General features: G+C 40.2%; 1 protein-coding gene across 1 annotated transcript in view; it reads right to left on the reverse strand.

Annotated features, from left to right (window-relative positions):
• Positions 1–20,066, reverse strand: part of ABCA4 (ATP binding cassette subfamily A member 4) — a 172,162-nt gene that overhangs the window by 125,712 nt on the left and 26,384 nt on the right. The window contains exon 7 of the mRNA XM_069070555.1: positions 3,493–3,582. Within this exon, the coding sequence (XP_068926656.1) occupies positions 3,493–3,582 (90 nt within the window). The remainder of the gene's footprint in view (positions 1–3,492; positions 3,583–20,066) is intronic.

Here is a 20,066-nt window from a genome sequence, read left to right on the forward strand (position 1 = left end):
GTGCTTTCCAAGAGGAGAAGAGGCTCATAGTTATAGGTTCATAATCGGAGAGCTGGAAGGGAGATAATGAAGCCATCCAGAAAAACCACTTCTTTTTGTCGATGAGGAAACTGAGGCCCAGAGCAGGTAAGTGAATTATTCAAAGGCTCATACATATTAAATCTTTAAGAAAAGGCTAACTGACCATGGCTCAAGCACAGCTTGGATGCCCTCTGATTATCCAAATCTGTGACTCACATAAGGTCAAATAGTCATCAGCATTGGTTAGTACATGTTGGGTACTCTGCATGGGCTCATTTCACAAAGATTTGTCTTGCATTCTAAAGCAACATAAGCAACCCCCTGATAACCATATAAGGAACCAGAAAGGTAAATATGCCTTAAATTCTTTTACATGCTATCAGCTCCACCCTTCTTATGTTGATAGGCATTAACTCAGAGTTCCTGAATACTGATAAAGCAGAAGATTTTAAGCCAAAATACTCCTCAGAGCTGATAATGGGTCAAATGCAGTATGTGCTCAATCTCCACATCCCCCTGCAAAGCAGCTGTGTCTGGCCTAGACTCATTTTTCCTGTGGAAGAATGACCTTGGCTAAATTTGAAGTTGACTGTGCAAAGGCAAAGTCCAATTGGGAGTTCTGGTCTTCCTTGGGGAGCCCAACCTGATATATTCAGGGCTGAGAAGTCTAGGAGGTGGAAGGGAATGGGGGAAGGACTAAAGGTTAGCGAGCTTGCCTGGCATATTTTGCAAAAAAAACATAACACAGGAAAAGAGTCATTCTTGTTCTGGGACAGTATCTTGGAAACAATCAACATGAACTTGGACAGACTTGGAGTGGATGATAGAAAGTCCTGGTCTGCTATGGTTCATGGGGTGACAAGGCCCTAGCCATATGATTAAACTACTAAACAACAATAAAACAGGCAGAGTTATGAATAGAAGACTCAAGGCCCCAAATCTTAGCGAGCTCGAAAAGCACCTATATTCACTTAGGTTCTAGAAACAACTGAGTTTAATATCTAGTTAATAAAAATAACTCATTGAAATAGAAAGCAACCAAATGGCAAATGCTTCCTTCTTCTTTTCTTTCTTCAGGCTTTGGTGCCCCAGCTCCAGAGTGGTCTCAGTGGGGGAATCTCTGTCTCCATACATACTTAATTGTGAGTATGCTTACAGTTAGGTATAATTTTTTTATGCTTGCTCTGGGTCCATTATGAAATTGGCCCTAGATAGGAAAAATGCTAGTCATACTTCTGATAACAGGTCACAGCAATGGAGGAGATATAGGTCCAGGAGACTCAGCTTTTAGTTAGAGAAGACAGATTAAGTAATATTGGGAGCTACCCAGATCTGCATAGCTAGATTCCTGATTGACCTTGACCTTATATATAATGACCAAATTTATATATATTTGTCCTTTATATATTCTTCATTGCAGTCCTTCTCTGATGCTTCAGCATAACATTCAAAAAACCCCTGAGCTCTAGAAAGCTGTCTCAGCAGAAGTTCTAGTAGGTCCATATTTAAAGATAGGCTTCAAGTATCTGTTCATTTTGTAGGCAAGAGGACCAGACTAACCAAGTCTGAAGAAGTTCATTTCCAGAAGGGTGGACAATGGAAGGTGGCTTTTTTTCTTTTTTTGGCTAAAACAATTAGTTTTTTGGCCAAAGCAATTCTCATACCCTGTACCAAGGTGTGAAGGGCTCATGAACTTCATCAGTAGGAGGAACCCCCACATCTATTCATGAATTTTTTGAAGAAATATCAATAGATGAATTATTTTGCTCATGAACAAACTCTTAGATAAAGTGGGCTTCAACAACTGTTGACTGAGGGAGAGAAAGGGAGGATGAAGTAAATGCTAGAATTAGGACTCAATGAACAGTGTTGATATAAAAAAAAAAAGAGGATCAGGACTGGAGACCATGTCAAAGAAGAATGACTGCTATGGACAACTGGGGATGTCCAGCCTGGAGATTGAGAGATTTAGTGATGATATGAGAGGCTCATAGAACTATAGGACTTCATTTTACATAGGAGAAACCTGAGGCCCAAGAAGTCATGTGATTTCCCACATCACACAAATCTTAAACATCACAGGTAGGATATGAACCCAAGATAGATATCTTAAAATATCTGAAGTCTGTCATGTGGAAGAAGGAGCAGACTTATATACTGCTTGGCCACAGAGAAGATATCAGTAGGAGCAGTGGGTGTAAGTGGCAGAGGCAGATTTCAGCTTAATTTAAGGAAAAATTGCCTAAGGGATCCCTCATTAAGTAGTGGATTCCCATTCCTGGAGATCTCAGGTAGAGAGGCTTGATGATCACTTGTTGGGGATGCCATAGATGGAAATGGGTTGGACTAGATCACCTATAAGGGCCTTTCTAACTGAGATTCTCTTATTCCATGAGCTCATCAGTGACCTTGGTGCTGCTGGTCTGTGAAACCATGGAATCCAGTGACTTAGGAACCAAGAATGCCTTGGACTAAAGGGCCATGTCCTTTTGGAACATATTTGTAAAGGATCCCACTCCTGGGGAAACTACAACCCTTAGAAGATCTCACTGACTGGGAGCAATTCTTTACACTGGTTGAGGAGGTTTTTAAATAAGAGGACTACATCAAGTCCACCCAACACATTAATACTATTGATAGGGTCATTTTTATAAGTTATAAGTATATATCTATGTTGCAATTATTTTGATGTTATATTAAAGCCTGGTTTGTATCTTAATGAAGCTTTTTTTCATTAAAAAAAAATGAACTACATCAAAATCCTCTGAAAACAAAACAGGACTAAGCTAAGCCTAGTGGTACATACCTATACTCCCAGTTATATGGGAGTCTGAGGCTGGTATATCTCTTGTGCTTAGGAGTTCTGGGCTATAGTGGACTATTCCAATAAGGTATCCACACTAAGTTTGGCATCAATATAGAGACTCTCTGGGGAGCAAGGAGTTACAAAGTTTACCCATAAAGGTATAAACCAAGGAGGAATAAACCAGGTGAGAAATAGAGGTGGTCAAAATTTCAGAGCCAATTGGCCCATGAATAGCCCCTGAACTTCCAGCCTGGATGACAGAAGAAACAAGTCTTCAAAAAAACAAAAATAAAAAACAGGACTGAAGGATCACAGATAAAGTAGCAGGTTAATCTACAGGAGGCTAGAATAATATCTCATTCACCAACTGGAGAGGCCTCCAGTCAGGTCGTAGGCCACTGCTCACTTGTACTGCACTCAAAAGTCACAGGGTTCTAGTGGTCTTGCACAATGTATAAAATAAGAGAGATTCAGAAAATTAAATGCAAATAGAAAGACTGAGGCTATTAGATGGGACTATCAATTGTCACACTACAAAATGGAAGGTCAGGGAAGTCATGTTTCTCCAAGGGATCAACTGCTTAGTTGACTAAATGTGGGAAAATCTGGGAAAGCTATGACATTTCCTTGGTCAGTATTGTAATTACCATCATCAGACCACTTACCTCTTGTACTCTTGGAGACATAGTAGATAAAGTCCTTCCCCAGGATCTCAGATTGATACCTTGAGAGCTGCTGTCTAAGAGTGTGGGAAGCTATAAGTAATAAAAAGAAAGGGGGAAAAGAAAAAGGGAAAAATTGTTGTACATGTGTGCTTGCATGCATACACACACACACTCCACATAGTCACTTTACTCTCCTGTGCTCATAAAAAAACCATTTCCAACTAGAAATATTGAAGACTAAAGGAGAGATTAATAAAATCGAAATTAAGAAAACTATTGAACTAATAAATAAAACCAAGAGCTGGTTTTATGAAAAAACCAACAAAATTGATAGACCCTTAGTCAATATGATAAAAAAAAGAAAGAAAACCAAATTATGAGTATCAAAAATGAAAAGGGTGAATCTACCTCCAATGAAGAGGAAATCAAAACAATAATTAGGAATTATTTTTCCCAATTGTATGCACATAAATTTGAAAATCTTAGGGAAATGGATGAATATTTAGAAACATACAAGTTGCCCAGATTAACTGAAGAGGAAGTAAATTACTTAAATAATCCCATCTCAGAAAAAGAAATTGAACAAGCCATCAGTCACCTCCCTAGGAAAAAATCTCCAGGGCCAGATGGATTCACTAGTGAACTCTATCAAACATTTAAAGAACAATTGATTCCAATACTCTACAAATTATTTGGGAAAATTAGTGAAGAAGGAGTCCTACCAAATTCTTTTTATGACACAAATATGGTACTGATACTTAAATCAGGAAGAGATAAAACAGAGAAAGAAAATTATAGACCAATCTCCCTCATGAATATAGATGCAAAAATTCTAAATAAAATACTAGCCAAAAGACTATAGCAACTTATCTCAAGAATAATACACTTTGATCAGGTAGGATTTATTCCAGGAATGCAAGGATGGTTTAATATTAGGAAAACCATCAGTATAATTGAGCATATCAACAATAAAACTAGCAGAAACCACATGATCATCTCAATAGATGCAGAAAAGGCTTTTGACAAAATACAACATCCATTACTATTAAAAACATTAGAAAGTATAGGAATAAATGGAGCCTTCCTTAAAATAATAGGTAGCATCTATTTAAAGCCATCAGCAAGTATTATATGCAATGGGGAGAAGCTGGAAGCATTTCCCATAAGATCAGGGGTGAAACAAGGGTGTCCACTATCACCCCTCTTATTCAATCTGGTACTAGAAATGTTAGCAGTAGCAATTAGAGAAGAAAAAGAAATCAAAGGAATCAAGTTAGGCAAAGAAGAGACCAAGCTATCACTCTTCGCAGATAATATGATGATATACTTAGAGAATCCTAGAGAATCAAGTAAAAAACTGAGACAATAAATAAATTTGGCAAAGTTGCAGGATATAAAATAAACCCACATAAATCCTCGGCATTCCTATATATTTCCAATGAAACTCAACAGCAAGAAGTAGAAAGAGAAATCCCATTTAAAGTTACTGTAGACATTATAAAATATTTGGGAATCTACCTGCCAAAACAAACCCAGGACCTGTATGATCATAACTACAAAACACTTTTCACACAAATAAAGTCAGATCTAACTAATTGGAAAAATATCAATTGCTCATGGCTGGGTCGAGCTAATATAATAAAAATGACAATTTTACCTAAATTAAATTATATATTTAGTGCCATACCAATTAATTTACCAAAAAACTACTTTATAGAGTTAGAAAAAATAGTAACAAAATTCATCTGGAAGAATAAACGGTCCAGAATATCAAGGGAATTAATGAAAAAAAAATGCTAGGGAAGGTGGACTAGCTTTACCAGATTTCAATCTGTACTATAAAGCAGCAGTCATCAAAACTACTTGGTACTGGTTTAGGAATAGAGGAGTGGATCAATGGAATAGATTAGGCACATGAGATTCAGAAGTCAATGACTACAGTAATGTATTGTTTGATAAACCCCCAGACCCTGGTTTTTGGGATAAGAACTCACTATTTGACAAAAACTGCTGGGAAAACTGGAATATAGTGTGGCAGAAACTGGACATAGACCATTATCTAACACCATATACCAAAATCAAGTCTAAATGGGTTCATGATCTAGGTATAAAGGTTGATACTGTAAGCAGTCTGCTAAAACAAGGAATAGTTTACCTATCAGACTTGTGGAGAGGGAATGACTTTATGATGAAACAGGAATTAGAGAACATTATAAAATGTAAAATGGATAATTTTGACTACATGAAATTGAAAAGTTTCTGTACAAATAAAGCCAATGTAACCAAGATTAGGAGGGAGGTGGGAAATTGGGAAAGAATCTTTACAACCTATGTCTCTGACAAAGGACTCATCTCTAAAATATACAGAGAACTGAGTCAAATTTATAAGAATACAAGTCATTCCCCAATTGATAAATGGTCAAAGGATATGAACAGGCAGTTTTCAGAGAAAGAAATTAAAGCTATCTATAAGCACATGAAGAAATGCTCTAATTCACTATTGATTAGAGAAATGCAAATCAAAACAACTCTGAGGTACCACATCTCACCAGTTAGATTGGCTAAGATGACAAAACAGGAAAATGACAAATGCTGGAGAGGATGTGGGCAAACTGGAACACTAATGCATTGTTGGTGGAGTTGTGCCAGCCTTTCTGGAAAGCAATCTGGAACTATGCCCAAAGGGCTATAAATACTTTCATACCCTTTGATCCAGCAATGCCACTCCTAGGATTATATCCCAAAGAGATCATAGAAATGGGAGAAAGACCCATATGTACAAAAATGTTTATAGCAGCTCTTTTTGTTGTGGCAAAGAATTGGAAATTAAGGGGGTGTCCATCAATTGGGGAATGGCTGAACAAGTTGTGGTATATGCATGTTATGGAATATTATTGCGCTATAAGAAACGGGGAGCAGGCGGTCTTCATATTTACCTGGAGAGGCTTAAAAGAACTGATGCTGAGTGAGAAGAGTAGAACCAGGAGGAATTTGTACACAATTACAGACACAACGTATGTGTGATGACCAACTTTGATAGACTGGACTCTTCTCAACAATGCAGGGATATAAGTCAATCCCAAAAGATGCATGATGGAGAGAAAAACGTGCATCCAGAGAAAGAACTAGAAAGAACTAAATTTATATCCAGGTAGAAGCAAAATACCTGATCTTTTTCGTTCTCTTATTTGATTTTATGTCCTCTTTACCATTTTTCATTCCAGCTGGTATAATCCATCCTTATAACCTGACCATTGTATAATGTGAAAGTATTTACAGATCCTATACTTGATTATAAGACGCCATGGGGTGGGGAAGGAGGGGGACAAAATGTGAAATTCAAGGAATTGTGGAATTGAATCCTGTAAACTAAAAGGAAACAAACAAATTAATAAATTAAAAATTGAATTAAAAAAAAACCATTTCCTCCCTGCTTTCTGATCACAGAGTCTATTTCTATGAAACTGTTTCCAAAAACACAGCTCTTTTTTTTTTTTAAATTAAATCTAACTGAGAAAATCAAAGGATATGGTTTTAGGTCACCCCACTGAGCAAGTCAATCACAAACAGTTTCATGGTGACATTAAATACACCAAAGTAATCCTGACTGCTGGTTTAGAGACACCAAGCAGGACTCCTGGAGGAAGGCAAACAGAGAGCAGCTGTGTGAGTGAGAGGAAAAATGTGAGTGGAGAGTTGCCAACGTGGTCACCTCCATGATTCTCTCCATCCTCCCTGACTTCCCCACAGATTGTTCCCATCTTTTCTTCCATTGTGCTCTCTGCATTCAGGTCGACCCCTTTTCCTCTGCTCAACACCGGTTCTCTTCTGTCCTGGGAGTTCTCCAGTTACATGATCTGTTCCTGAGCTGCTGCCGCTGGTGATTAGCAAGGGGAAGGAGCACTCCTACAGATTCCCCACATGCCAGCAACACTCCTGTAGCCCTGAGTGCCACAGTGCCCAGCTGGGCAAGCATTCTCCCCTTCAGTGGTTTGATGAGCTGCCTGTCCTGGCTCCAGGAACCTCCAAGTATTCCCAGGAAGCCCAAGAGACTGAACAAACTCAGTCTTCATAATGTCATGATTGTGACCAACAAAATTCCCTACTTCATTTGCACCTTTCAGGAGATTTAATGAAAGCTAAACTCCAATCTTTGAGGAGACTTGATATGCAAAGTACAACAGGGCCTTTTATCAATGCACTTTGGCCTCTTCATATTGTGGGGCTTGTAAATTAAATATTTATTGACATCCTTTGCTTTACATTACCCACATTTCCCTCCTCTTCTCCCTCCTGTAGAGCCATCCCATATAATAAGAGAAAAAGAAGGAAAAACTCTCCACAGTTGGGCAAAACTAATGAACACATCAAAAAAAGGTATCCTACAGTCTTCTACACCCATAGATCTCTACCTCAGCAAAAAAAGTGGAGGCAATGCCTTGGGGCAGCTGAGTGGAGCAATGGATAGAGCCTCAGGCCTTCAGTCAGGAAGACCTAAATTCAGACCTGGCCCCAGATACTTACTAGCCGTATGACAGTGTGCAAGTCACTTAACCATGTTTGCCTCAGCTTCCTCAACTGTAAAATGAGCTGGAGAAGGAAATGACAGACTACTGCAGTATCTTTGTCAAGAAAACCCCAAACGGGAGTTGGATACAACTGAAATAAAACTGAAGGACAATAGAAAGAAAAAAGTTTTCTCTCTCATTCAATGATATAAATATTTTGTGAACAGCATTTTCTTTAAGGGTTTAGGAAGTTTGGGATTTTTTCCATCTAAGACCACATTACATTTTCTTTTTACCTCTCAGACCACTGGCCCTGAAGGATCTCCCTTCTATACACCTTGCAAATAGCTTTGGCTTTTATCATGTAAGTAGAACAGAATGCCATTGAATCCTTCTCATTACTATGTGGGTTATAGAAGGCTGGAATAAATAAGCAGAGTCACTAGTTAAATTCTTGTTATTCATTCATAAGGTTGTCCTAAGGGTCAGATACACACATCGTTCTCCAACAAAGGGATGCCCAGACAGACAATTCTGGTTTCATGACAAAACTGATTCCCATCTCCTCTCTTAAAGTCTTGTTGGAGATTCTGAGGTAAAAGAGAAGCAGTTTTGTCCTGAGGACGCTCCATTTCTCTGAAAAACATTACAATCCATTCCATAACAATTAATGTTCATTGTCTGTGTTTCATTCGTTTTTCAGCTGTGTCTGATTCTTCATGACCCCATTTAGGATTTTCTTGGCAAAGATACCAGAGTGGTTTACCATTTCCTTCTCCAGCTCATTTTATAGATGAGGAAACCAAGGCAAACAGGGTTAAGTGACTCACCCAGGATCACACAATTAGTAAGTATCTGAGGGCAGATCAGAACTCAAGAAGAGTTGTTTTCCTGACTCCAGGCTCGGTATGCTGTCCACTGTGCCACCTGACTGCCCCATTAAAGCTTGTAGACCCAGGTTTCTGTTGCTGAGAGTTCGTCCTAACTAGTCCAGCCCAGGCCCACCAGGCTGTTGCTGTTCTCTAGTCATGTTCATGCTTTATTACTGCGCTCTCTAGCTTCCACCCTCTGTCACCACCCTGAACACTGGGCCTTCTAGACTTCTGTTCCCAACCCCCTGCTGCTTTCCACGTCTACTTTTGGAAGCAGGATTCAAATCTATGCCACCATTCCTGGGAAGCACTATGGTTCCACTCCCCACCCCTCCTTTGATACCCCCGACCAAAGCACACATCTTTGGCCACCACTCCCCTGTTTGTGTTGTCTTCCATTAGAACACAAGTTCCTCGAGAGCTGGGACAATCTTGGTTTTTTATATTTTGCATCCCCATAATGCGTAGCATAGTACTGGCACATAGTAAGTACTAAATAAATGCTTTTTCATCCATCCATCCATAGAGCTTTTTATCTTTAGAAGGCTCTGGTCATATATTTGACCCTCATAGCAAGGAACCTTGTGAGGTAGGGAAAGTCAAGGTTATTCTCTCCATTTTACAACTGAGGAAACTGAGGCTTGAAGAGGTTGAGAGAGACACTCACAGAACCAGCTAAATAGGAAAGACACGGAGTTCAAGCCCAGGTTTGCTGACTCCAGCTCCAGTGCTCTTTTTGTAACATGTTAGTTACTTCTTCATTCATTTCATTTAAATCAAGTCACTTGCTTGCCCAAGGACTTGTAAACGAAAGGGAAAACGCTGACCAACTCTGACTTCCTGATCCTCTACTCTCCTTTCTCTGATTTTATCACCCTCACATAATTTCACAGGTCTCCATGCTTAGCCATCTCTACATTCATTGACCACAATGGATTCTTCACTTGGGGTCCATAAACTTTTAAAAAGTTTTTTAATAATTAATTTCAATATAATTGGTTCCTTTTGCAATTCTTTATATTTTGTTTTATGCATGGAAAAACATCATTCTAAGTAAGGATCCACAGGTTTTTACTAGACAAAAAAAAGGCTAAGAATCCATGGATTAAAATAGCAGCATCTGATATTAAATACTGTCACAGAAATCTTTTTAGAGTCTCCTAAAATTAAAAATCTTTTAAAAAATATCTATATATATGAAGTTTATCTACCCTATTTACTGGTCTCTTTGCAAGGATTCTTCCTTCCTTCCTTTCATCATTTTTTCCTTTTCTTTTTCCTTTCCTTCATTTTTTTTCTTTCTTCCCTCTTTCCTTTCTTTCCTTCTCCCTTCTTCCTTCCTCTCTTTCCTTCTTTCCTTTCTTTCTTCCCTCTTTGCTTCTTTCTTCCTTCTTTCCTTTCTTTTCCTTCTTTGCTTCCTTTCATCTCCAATATCTAGCACAGTTCTTGGTACAGAGTAGTTATTTAATATAAATGCTTTACAAATTGATTGTAATTGATTATTAACTGCCCTTTTTTAAAATGCATTTTGTCAGAATTAAATAGCACTTTTACATTATCTTATTTGAATCCTACAATAAACCTGTAAGTTGGGTCCAAAGGCATTATAATTCCCATTTTACAGATCTGGAAACTGAGTTTCAGAGAGGCTAAGGGAGTTGCCCATGGTCATACAGCTAATAACAGGATTTGAATCTAGAACTTCTTGATTGCAGGTATAATACCTGATCCACTATTTATCCAGCATGAAAACCAGGAGAATGAAGTAGACAATGAGGTCAGTGGGAACAGATTTTTTAAGGAGAGAAGATGTATCACAGTAATTCGAAATCAGTTCAGTATCTAGGCTAAGGGGTGTGTGGGTGTGGGTGTAGGTGTGGGTAGGTGTGTTTCAGTGTTCCCTATGTCTATGGCTTCCTTCTATTCCAAACAAGGTTGTTGTTTTTTTTTTCATTTCACAAAGAACAAAGAGTTGTGTAAGACCAGGCACAAGCTCCATGGATAAAAAGGTTATTTTTCCCATTTTACTGCCAAGGAAACCTTTGCATCTCTTCCCCTCTGCCAGCTGAGTACTCTGTTACTTGGTGTCTTGTTTCTGAACTTACTCCCTATACCCTAGATAGAAGATTCTGAAAGCTTCCCTCTTTATACATACCCTGTCCTTTGAACTCAAATGTTGACAATGACATTAAAGCCTGCAACAACAAAATATACAACTGAATAAAAGACTGAAAACCAGAAGGAGGAAGTCCTAGTGGCTGTCTAATTGAGGGACAGCCTTCCTATAGCTAAGTGTAGGCACTTTCCTCCAACCCATGCTCAATGCTATCTCTTTAAGTGGAGATAAATGCAACCAGAACCAGACAATAAAGAATATAGCACATGAAGACTGCTCTTCTATCAGGTTCCTACCATGGATAGAATCTGGAGAGAAGGTCCCTGATGAGAGTGAGCCTGAAATCCACCAGACTGAATTAAAGTCCCCCATCATCAGTATTATGACTACTACTAATAGCTGACTTTTATAAAGCTCTTTAGAGTACAAAAAGCACTTTACATCTCTTAGGTCATTTGACCTACATAACAATTCTCTCTCCTTCCTTCTTCCCTTTCTCTTCTTCCTCCCTTGCTTTCTTTTTCTCTTCTTTCTTCCCTTCCTTCCTTTCTGTCTCTCTCTCTCTCTTTCTTCTTCAATGCATAGCACAGTACTTGGTACAGAGTAGTTACTTAATATAAATGCTTGCTAATTGATTAATTGCCCTGTTTTTAAAAGGACTTAGTCAGAGTTAATGATGAGATCTGCTCTGTCCTAGTATAGAGATAGGTGCTACTATTGTTTTATATAGAAGAAACTGAGACTGAGAGAGAGTATGTAACTTGAGGGAGGATCTGAACTCGTTCTCCTGTCTCCAAGTTCAGTCTTGCTAGCTGCCTATATCACTATATGATGCCTCTGTGTCAGTTTTGTATCTGTTCCCTGTACTCCTTCATCCCTTTCCTAGTAGTATCTGATATAAAATGTTATCCCAGAAATCTTTTTACCATTTCCTAAAATTTAAAAAAGAAAAAAGAAATCTCTATGTATATAAAATTTATTCACCCTATTCACCAATCTCTTTGAAGAGATTCTCTCTCTCTCCTCCCTTCTTCCTTTTCTTCTTTTCTTTCTCCCTCTCTTCTTTCTTCCCTCTTTTCTTTCTTTTCTTCTTTCTTCCTCCCTCCTTTGCTTTCTTTTCCTCTTCCTTCTTTCTTTTCTTCCTCCTTCCCTCCCTTCTTTCCTTTCTTCTTTTTTCATAGCACAGTACTTGGTAAAGAATAGTGTTTTATTATTAATATAAGTACTTGTTAATTGATTAATTGCCCTATTTCTAAAAGAGCTTTGTCAGAGTTAATGATGTGATCTGCTGTATCCTAGTATACTCCATTTACAAAATCATTTGTTTATTTCTCCCTTCACTGATTGGAACCCCAATTCTTTCCACCATGCTTCTGTTTTCCAATCCCTGGATTTTCTTAGGTAAGGACACCATAATACATTCTACTTTTCCACCCCTTTACCTGTCCTGTTTCTTTGAAATAAAGGATACTCACCCTGCCTCTGCCATGAAATTCAATTCAATCCAATAAACATCTATTAAGTGCCTACTATGTGCCATGCACTGTGACCTTGGGCAAGTCACAACTTCTTAGGGCCTCAGTTAACTCATCTGTAAAATGAAAGTGTGGGATTGGATGTCCCCCAGGATCATTTCATGTTCAAATCTGTGGTCCTATGATGATAACAAGAGTAAGTATAATGCCTAGCCCCATAAGGCAAGAAATTCCCTTCAGTGGGTTCCTGAGCATGTTTCTCATCAGGAGCTTAAGAAAATCCTTCTGGGGTTAGTGAAGACCAAATGTAAACTGAGGAGGGCCATATTGTAAACTGAAAACTACAATGGATTCTATCTGAAGACAGAGACCTGAGGTAGAAGTCTGTCTTTGCCACCTTGGCAAGTCCTTCCCTTCTCTGGGCCTTAGTACCCTCATCTGTAAAATGAGCCCTTTCTGGCTCGGACAGGGTGGGGACCACTCTATGAGCCTGGAACAACAGAAAACATTTGCTTTGAATGCTTTCCCGTGAGCCAAGACCACTGGCTTACAGGAAAATGAGGAAAACACAGGATTCTCAGACATAGTCCAGCTGAAGGGAGGCATCCATGCCCCATAAGGAAAAAGGTTATGAAAATAGGCCTCAGGGAGTATGTGCATTTTTATCATTTCTCTTTTATTACTCATCTTCTGTGAGAAGTGCGCAGGTCTCTGTCCAGTTCTCAGGCAACGTGTGCCTTACAGGCAGGTTAGCTCCAACTCCTAACACTAAGAAAGTATCTATTTAAGCTCTCAGGAAACAAGTTCTTTGAAGATGAACGAACATGGCCGGTATTTTGGGTTGTTGTTTTCTGAAAACAGGCTACTAGGAAACTCACATTTCTATGGTAATTGAAGGTTTACAAAGTACCTTCCTTACAACTACATTGTGAGATGGGTATTTGAGTATTAGTGGGGATGGGGCTCACATATGAAATTTCAAGTTTGGGGAACTCCTTCTCTGGAAGCTTACCTCCATGGAGACATTTCAAGGGTCTGTAACTTAGTGTCTTAGATTGTTTTGGACATCATGGTTAAGTGGCTTTCTCATAAAGTCACTAAGTCTGAGAGGAAGAACTTGAACCCAGGTTAGACCTCTATCCACTATGCCCTGATACCTCACTTGCTTTTATTTAAATTGTATTAATGCCTTTGTTTTCACACCTGAGTTATTTTGCAGAGCTACCACCACCAGTCCCTACTCTCAACCACTGCCCAATATAGTCTTACCTGGTAACAAAGAAATACAGTTGAAAAAAACTAACACTGTGACTGTATCTGACTGCAACATCACCATTCTTCACACATAGCTGCCTAACTCCTCTCTCCAAAGAGAGAAAGGAGGTACATTTCCTCACTCTTCTCTGAGGCTAAGACTGGTCATTCCATTTATTCATGTTCATTAGCCCCATTTAACTGATGAGAAAACTGAGGCTTACAGAACCAAAACAATTTGCCCAAACTCACATACTACTTAAATTTTCTCCTTAGGATTTATTGTGGTTGCTGAGTCATTTTCAGTCATATCTGACTCTTCGAGACCCTATTTGGGTTTTCTTGGCAGATTCCTTCACCAGCTCATTTTACAGATAAAGAAACTAAGACAAACAGGATTAAGTGACTTACCTAGGGTCACATAGTTAGCAAGTGTCTGAGGCCAGACTTGAATTCAGGAAAACGAGTTTTCCTGACTCTAGGTCCAATGCTGTAACTACTACATTGCCTAAATACCCTAGCTCCCTCTTAAGATCTCAACTGCAATTGCCTGATCCCCAAGTTCAGCACTCTTTCTTCAATATTGGAGAATATATTCTAATGTGCTCTCCCATAAATCTTACAAACAAATGCAAAGGTAAAGTAATTAGGTTAAAAAACAAACAATAACCACAAGCTCTACTTGTCTATGAGCAGGTTCTGAGCTTTTGGAGCTGAATTTCTGAAGGAGACATGTATCTTGGCTCTTGGGCACAGCAACCACAAGTTAAACAGTCCACTACTGTGAGGGATGAAGAGTTCAGAATGATGGGATTAAGCTAATCTTCTAAAAGATGCAATTCTCTGCCTCTCCCCTCTCAAAAAAACCTGAGCTCAAGTCCTTTTCTACTACTCCTGTGTGGACAACTGCATTAGGGCTTGGGCCTGTTGTTTAGGGAAGCCAGCATTATCCGGGAGGGAAGTGTGTTGCTGGGTAACCAGGAGGACTGTGGATCTGAGGAATGTTTGTTAGGACCTGACAGCAGTTAAGTGTCAGATGAAAAGAGAGGAAACTGGCTGCAGTGGTGAGGGGGCAACAAACAGGGACAATCTGAGGACTGGGAAATGCGTCATGAGAAGAGAATTTAGACCAAGTCACTTCACTCAGGGGCAACAACAACAAAAAGGCCAATCCGTCCTTCCAGCAGAGGCCACAGAGACAAGCTGTTTCCCAAAGGCTTGGGGGAACAGAGTCTCTTTGACTCACCAGGGTGGGCATGTGAACAGACTGGCCACATGATGCTCTCAGACTCCAGGGAAAATGGGCAAAGGGGCCTTTGACTCTTTGTGGGGCTTGAGTTCTGGTATGTGTGGCTTGTGGGAACCAGCCCGGGGGTCCAGTGGTGGATGCTGTCAGGAGGTCACAGGATCATAGGAGAGCTAGAAGGGCTTCAGAGATCATCTAGCACAGCCCCTTTCTTTTACAGTTAAGGAAACCAAGACCCAGGGAGATTTCTCCAAAGTCACCCAGAGAGCTCAGTAATCGAGCTGGTATTCAAAGCCAGGTCCTCAGACTCCCTTTCTATTGCTCTTTTCACTGTATCCCACCATTCCTCCTAATCTATGTCTCAGGAGCCTGCAGGGATCTCCTCTACATCTATAAAATTGAGGTGTGGTGTAGGGAAAAACCTTCTAATGATGAGAGTTAGGCCAAAGTGGAATGGACCCCTTGGGGGGTCAGGGCTTCCCCTCTCACAGGAGGGCTTTGAGCAAAAGCTGGGGGATATTAGAGGAAATTCTTCTCCAGGTAGCAGCTGGACTAGATGGCCTCAGAGGGTCCTTCCAATTCTGAGTCTTTCTTCTCTGGCTTCCTTCAAAGCTCAGATCAAATGCCAACTCCTACCTCAGTTGTTTTAAAACTGTATGTATATATGTAGGTAATATGCAATCTATTTATATGTTCATACACAGATATGTATACATGTTTTCCTGTGCATTTATTATATAGGTGTATATACATGTGTGTATACATGCACATATATTACACATGAAAGGCAACTAGATTGTATAGTAGATAGCATGCTCAACTTGCAGTCAAGATCTTTGTTCAAATCCTGCCTCAGACACTAGCTATGACCCTGGGCAAATCACTTAACTTTTACCAGCCTCAGTTTTATCATCTGAAAAATGGGAATAATGACAGCATCTACCTCACCAGGCTGTTATAAGGACCAAATGAGATAACATGTAAAATGATTTTCAAAAGCTCAAAGCTCCCTACAAATGTTGTGCATATGTATGTACATGTATGTGTACAGATATAGGTATACGTACATATGTGTGCATCAGTATATACATCTGTATATGTATGTGTGTGTGTATGCACTTGCTGTTTTCCCCATTAGAATATACACTTTTTGCAAGTAGGATTTGTTTCATTCTTTATTCTTGTCTCCCATAATTGTCCATGGGTAGGCTGAGCCAATATAATGAAAATGACAATTCTACCTGAACTAATTTATTTATTGAGTGTCATACCTATTAAAACTACCAAAAAATTTTTACATAGGAAACAATTATAACAAATTCAGCTGGCAGAACAAAAGGTCAAGAATATCAAGGGAATTAATGAAAACAAATGTGAATGAAGGTGGCCTAGCTGTACCAGATCTCAAACTGTATTATAAAGCAGTAATAATAAAAACTATCTGATACTGGTTAAGAAATAGAGTGGTGGATCAGTGGAATAGATTAGGTACACAGGACCTAGCAGCAAATGACCACAGTGGTCTAACGATTGATAAACCCAAAGATGCTAGCTTCTGGGACAAGAATTCACTATTTGACAAAAACTGCTAGACAAACAGTATGGCAGAAACTAGGTATAGATGAACATCTTACACCATATACCAAGTTAAGATCAAAATGAGTATGTGATTTAAAATATAAAGGGTGATACCATAATCAGATTATGGGAGCAAGGAATAATTTACCTGTCAGATCCATGGAGAAGGAAAGAATTTATGACGAAGTAAGAGATACTTGTCTCCCCAGCGTCCAGCTTTCTTTCTGGCACACTGGACTACTTAGTTTGATCCTTATAACATCCCTGTGAGGTAGATACTGTTGAATATTTGACGAGACACTTAAGCCAATCTTTAAAGTAAACTAGGGATTCCTTTTTTTGAGGGGGAGAGATGGGGAGGCAATCAGTCTTAAGTCACTTGACCAGGGTCACACAACTAGAAAATGTCTAAGATCACATTTGAACTCAGGTCCTCCTGTCTCCAGGGCTGGTGCTCTATCCATTGCACCACCTAGCTGCCCTGAAACTAGAGATTCCAAGAGGTCAAGAAGAAGAAGGAGAGGTTTCCAGGAAGAGAAGAGACAGGCCATGCAAAATCTCAGAGGAGATGGGATGTTGAATTGACAGGGACCAACAGATATGACATTTTGGTGTGAGGAGGAATAAACTCTCAAGGAGCTGACCTTATTCTGGGGGATGCCACATGGAAGGCAAGTAATATTTTTTAAAAAGTAAAAAAAAAGCTAATTTGAGGAGGGAGAGATTCAGCAGGGCCTTGATTGGAAACTCTTGGCTGAACTGGATCATCCTCTCTAGAATGACCTCCCTTCACTACTGCCTCATTTCTAGGTCAGAGATAGCCTCCTAAACTTGACAAGGAAAGACAAAAGCAGTGGGGGGAAGTAGAATGTTTGTATTTTTAGGAAAGGTTATTCAGTCTTTCTTCTGCTTATCCTCAAGATGCCAGAAGTCTCAGCTGGACCTCTGTACCCTCCTTTAAACCTGTAGCTATGGTAAATGGTAAAAGGTTGAGAAAGGAAGAAGCTAAAAGATGAGAAAGCCAAAACAATATGGAACTTCATTTCTAAATGCTGATGATTTGGGGCTTTTCCAATGGACTTCTGCTGTCCTTTTGCCCTGACAAAAGCATTTCCTAAGAGGGATTTCAAATGGTTAGTTGAAATTCAACCAGCTCCAGTGACCTCCCAGAGGGCAGAAACTAACTCTCAGTGGATAATTCAACAAAGCCTTCTTTTTGATGATCAGAAGGTCCAAGAATTTGGGGAATGGGGAATTTACTGACACTGCTGATCAAGGAACAGCCCCTTAGGGTTCCCATTTCTCAGGCCTATACTCCTTGGAGGACAATATATGGCCTTCCCAGAAGTCAGCAAAGAAGACAAACATTAAGTCAGAAAAGCTCAAAGTTGGAAGGAATGGAAGCTGAACTGTACTAGGAGCTTTCTGAAGAGGGGCAAGGGGGAGGGGAGGAGAGAAACCATGAGCCAACACTCTGGGGAGGCCAGATTCCCTCTATCAGCTCCTAGTGACTGGGGGGTGGGGAGGGGAAATTCAGGTTTCCCAGTAGTATGGCTGGTCTTGGCACCAAGCTCAGTTCCCCTGCTGAATTTCCACAAATAAACATTCGACACAGAAGGGACTGATTTGCTTCTCAGCAAGATTTCAAAGTTGCTCAGCCATAGCCCAAGAGAAAACAGGATGAATAGTCAGAAGTGGGAGGAGGGAGAAGCAGGGAAGGAAGGAGCCAGGGAGTGAGGAGGAAGAGGAGGAAGAAAAGGAGGAGAATATGGAGGAGGAACAGACCCTGGGCCCAATCAGACAGGAGCCAACCCAAACCCCTCACCTAAAACTAAAGAAAAACTTCTTTTTAATTTGTTTATGAGGTGTGAAAGCAGCTTAGTTAGCTTTGGCAAGAAGCATATATATCTTGCCCAACTGTGGAGCTCATGCTTTCAGCTAAGAGTGAAAGTCCTCAGATAGAGAAGACTGACTTTCTCCCCTAATCTAGGCAGGAAAGGAGACAGAGCACTGGACTGGGAGCCAGGAAGACCTGGATTCAAATCTTGCCTCAGTCACTTACTAGGCATGTGATCCTGGGCAAGTCACTTGAGGGACTGGAGGGACAAAGACAAAACCAAAACAGGACTGATGAGTAAAAACAAAGTAATTTGGGGGAGGGGATGCAAAAAAGTGGGGAGTCTCAGGTGGCCTTTGCAGGTGAAAAGCCTGAGAAAAGACTTGAATTCAAGTTCTGTCTCACATTCTTACTAGCTATGTGATCCTGGGTAAGTCATTTCACCTCTCTCTCCATTTTCTCATGTGTAAAATGGAGATGATGGCTTTTTGTGGTCCAAGGAGATATATTTAAAGTGCTGTGCAAGTCTTGAAGTGCTATATAAATGCTAGCTAACAACAACAATGAGAATAGCGATGAGAATAGTAAATTATGCTGACCTAAACCAAGCCAGAAGGCACAAGACATCCTCAGATCCAAACCAGTCCCATTCACTTTATACTTCTCTCTCTAGGCTGCCCACAGGACCTTATGTTCCATGTTCCCTCCTGGGAACGTCACTGTGTGCCTCATTTCCCCATCCACAAAGTGAAGGGGTGGGATGAGATGACCTTTAAGGTCTCATGATTCCTTGCTTAGGGGACTTGTGGTTCACGGGGAGAAGGTTTTAAGGACAATCTCACTGCTATTGAAGGGAAGCGTCATTCCAGCTGATAGTGAAGAAAAAAAAAAGTTGGTTTCTGTGGGTCCCAACTCCAGGTTGCCCCTCTCCTCTTGTCTAACCCTAGTACTTTGGGCCTCAGATGCTAGCACTGGGCTCAGAGAATAAGCACTGACTTGGCATTTAATAAAAATGATTTCCGTATTTGTGTGTGAGAAATAGCAAAGATAAACAGAAGACACAGTTATCTCTGAATGGAGGCTTCCAAACTTGAGTGACTCTGTGGTTGGATAAACATGGCAGCCTGCCAACCAGCTGCAAAAGCAGCCCTGTTCCAGAAAGGTTTCCTTCCCCTGATGGCATCACCCTGCTGGGCCCCCTGCCCCCTGCTGCCCTGGCCCCAGGGAGGGTCCAGCTGCTGCTGGGTCTTGCTGGCTTTTCTCTCCTCTCCCATGCCTTTGTTAGTTTGGGGTGTGTGTGTGTTTGTGTACTTGGTCAGTGCACTCAATTGAGGAAGAATAAAAAATAAAGAGGTCCACATTTGTGCCTCAGAATGTACAAAGCTGCCACTCCAGATTCCTCAAATGGAAACACTCATTTTGGAGGCACCAGGAAGGCACAGGGTCTGCTCTCACCTTCTTCCAGAAGCTGGGTGTCTTGGGAAGGTGGTTTGTACAATCCAGGAGCCAGGAAAAGTAAGGAGGGCAAGGGGAAGGAGAAGGAGGAGGTGGAGGAGGAGGATTAATAACAACATTTATTGTTGTGGTGGTTATTATTGTTATGGCTGGAATTAATACAGCACTGTATTCCAAAGCATGCCATATCTATCTATCTATCTATCTATCTATCTATCTATCTATCTATCTAT

This window comes from Petaurus breviceps, unplaced genomic scaffold (assembly GCF_028583685.1).
Source record: "Petaurus breviceps papuanus isolate PSGF00001 unplaced genomic scaffold, PetGlider_PUasm1.0 90808, whole genome shotgun sequence".
Taxonomy (NCBI): Eukaryota; Metazoa; Chordata; class Mammalia; order Diprotodontia; family Petauridae; genus Petaurus; species Petaurus breviceps.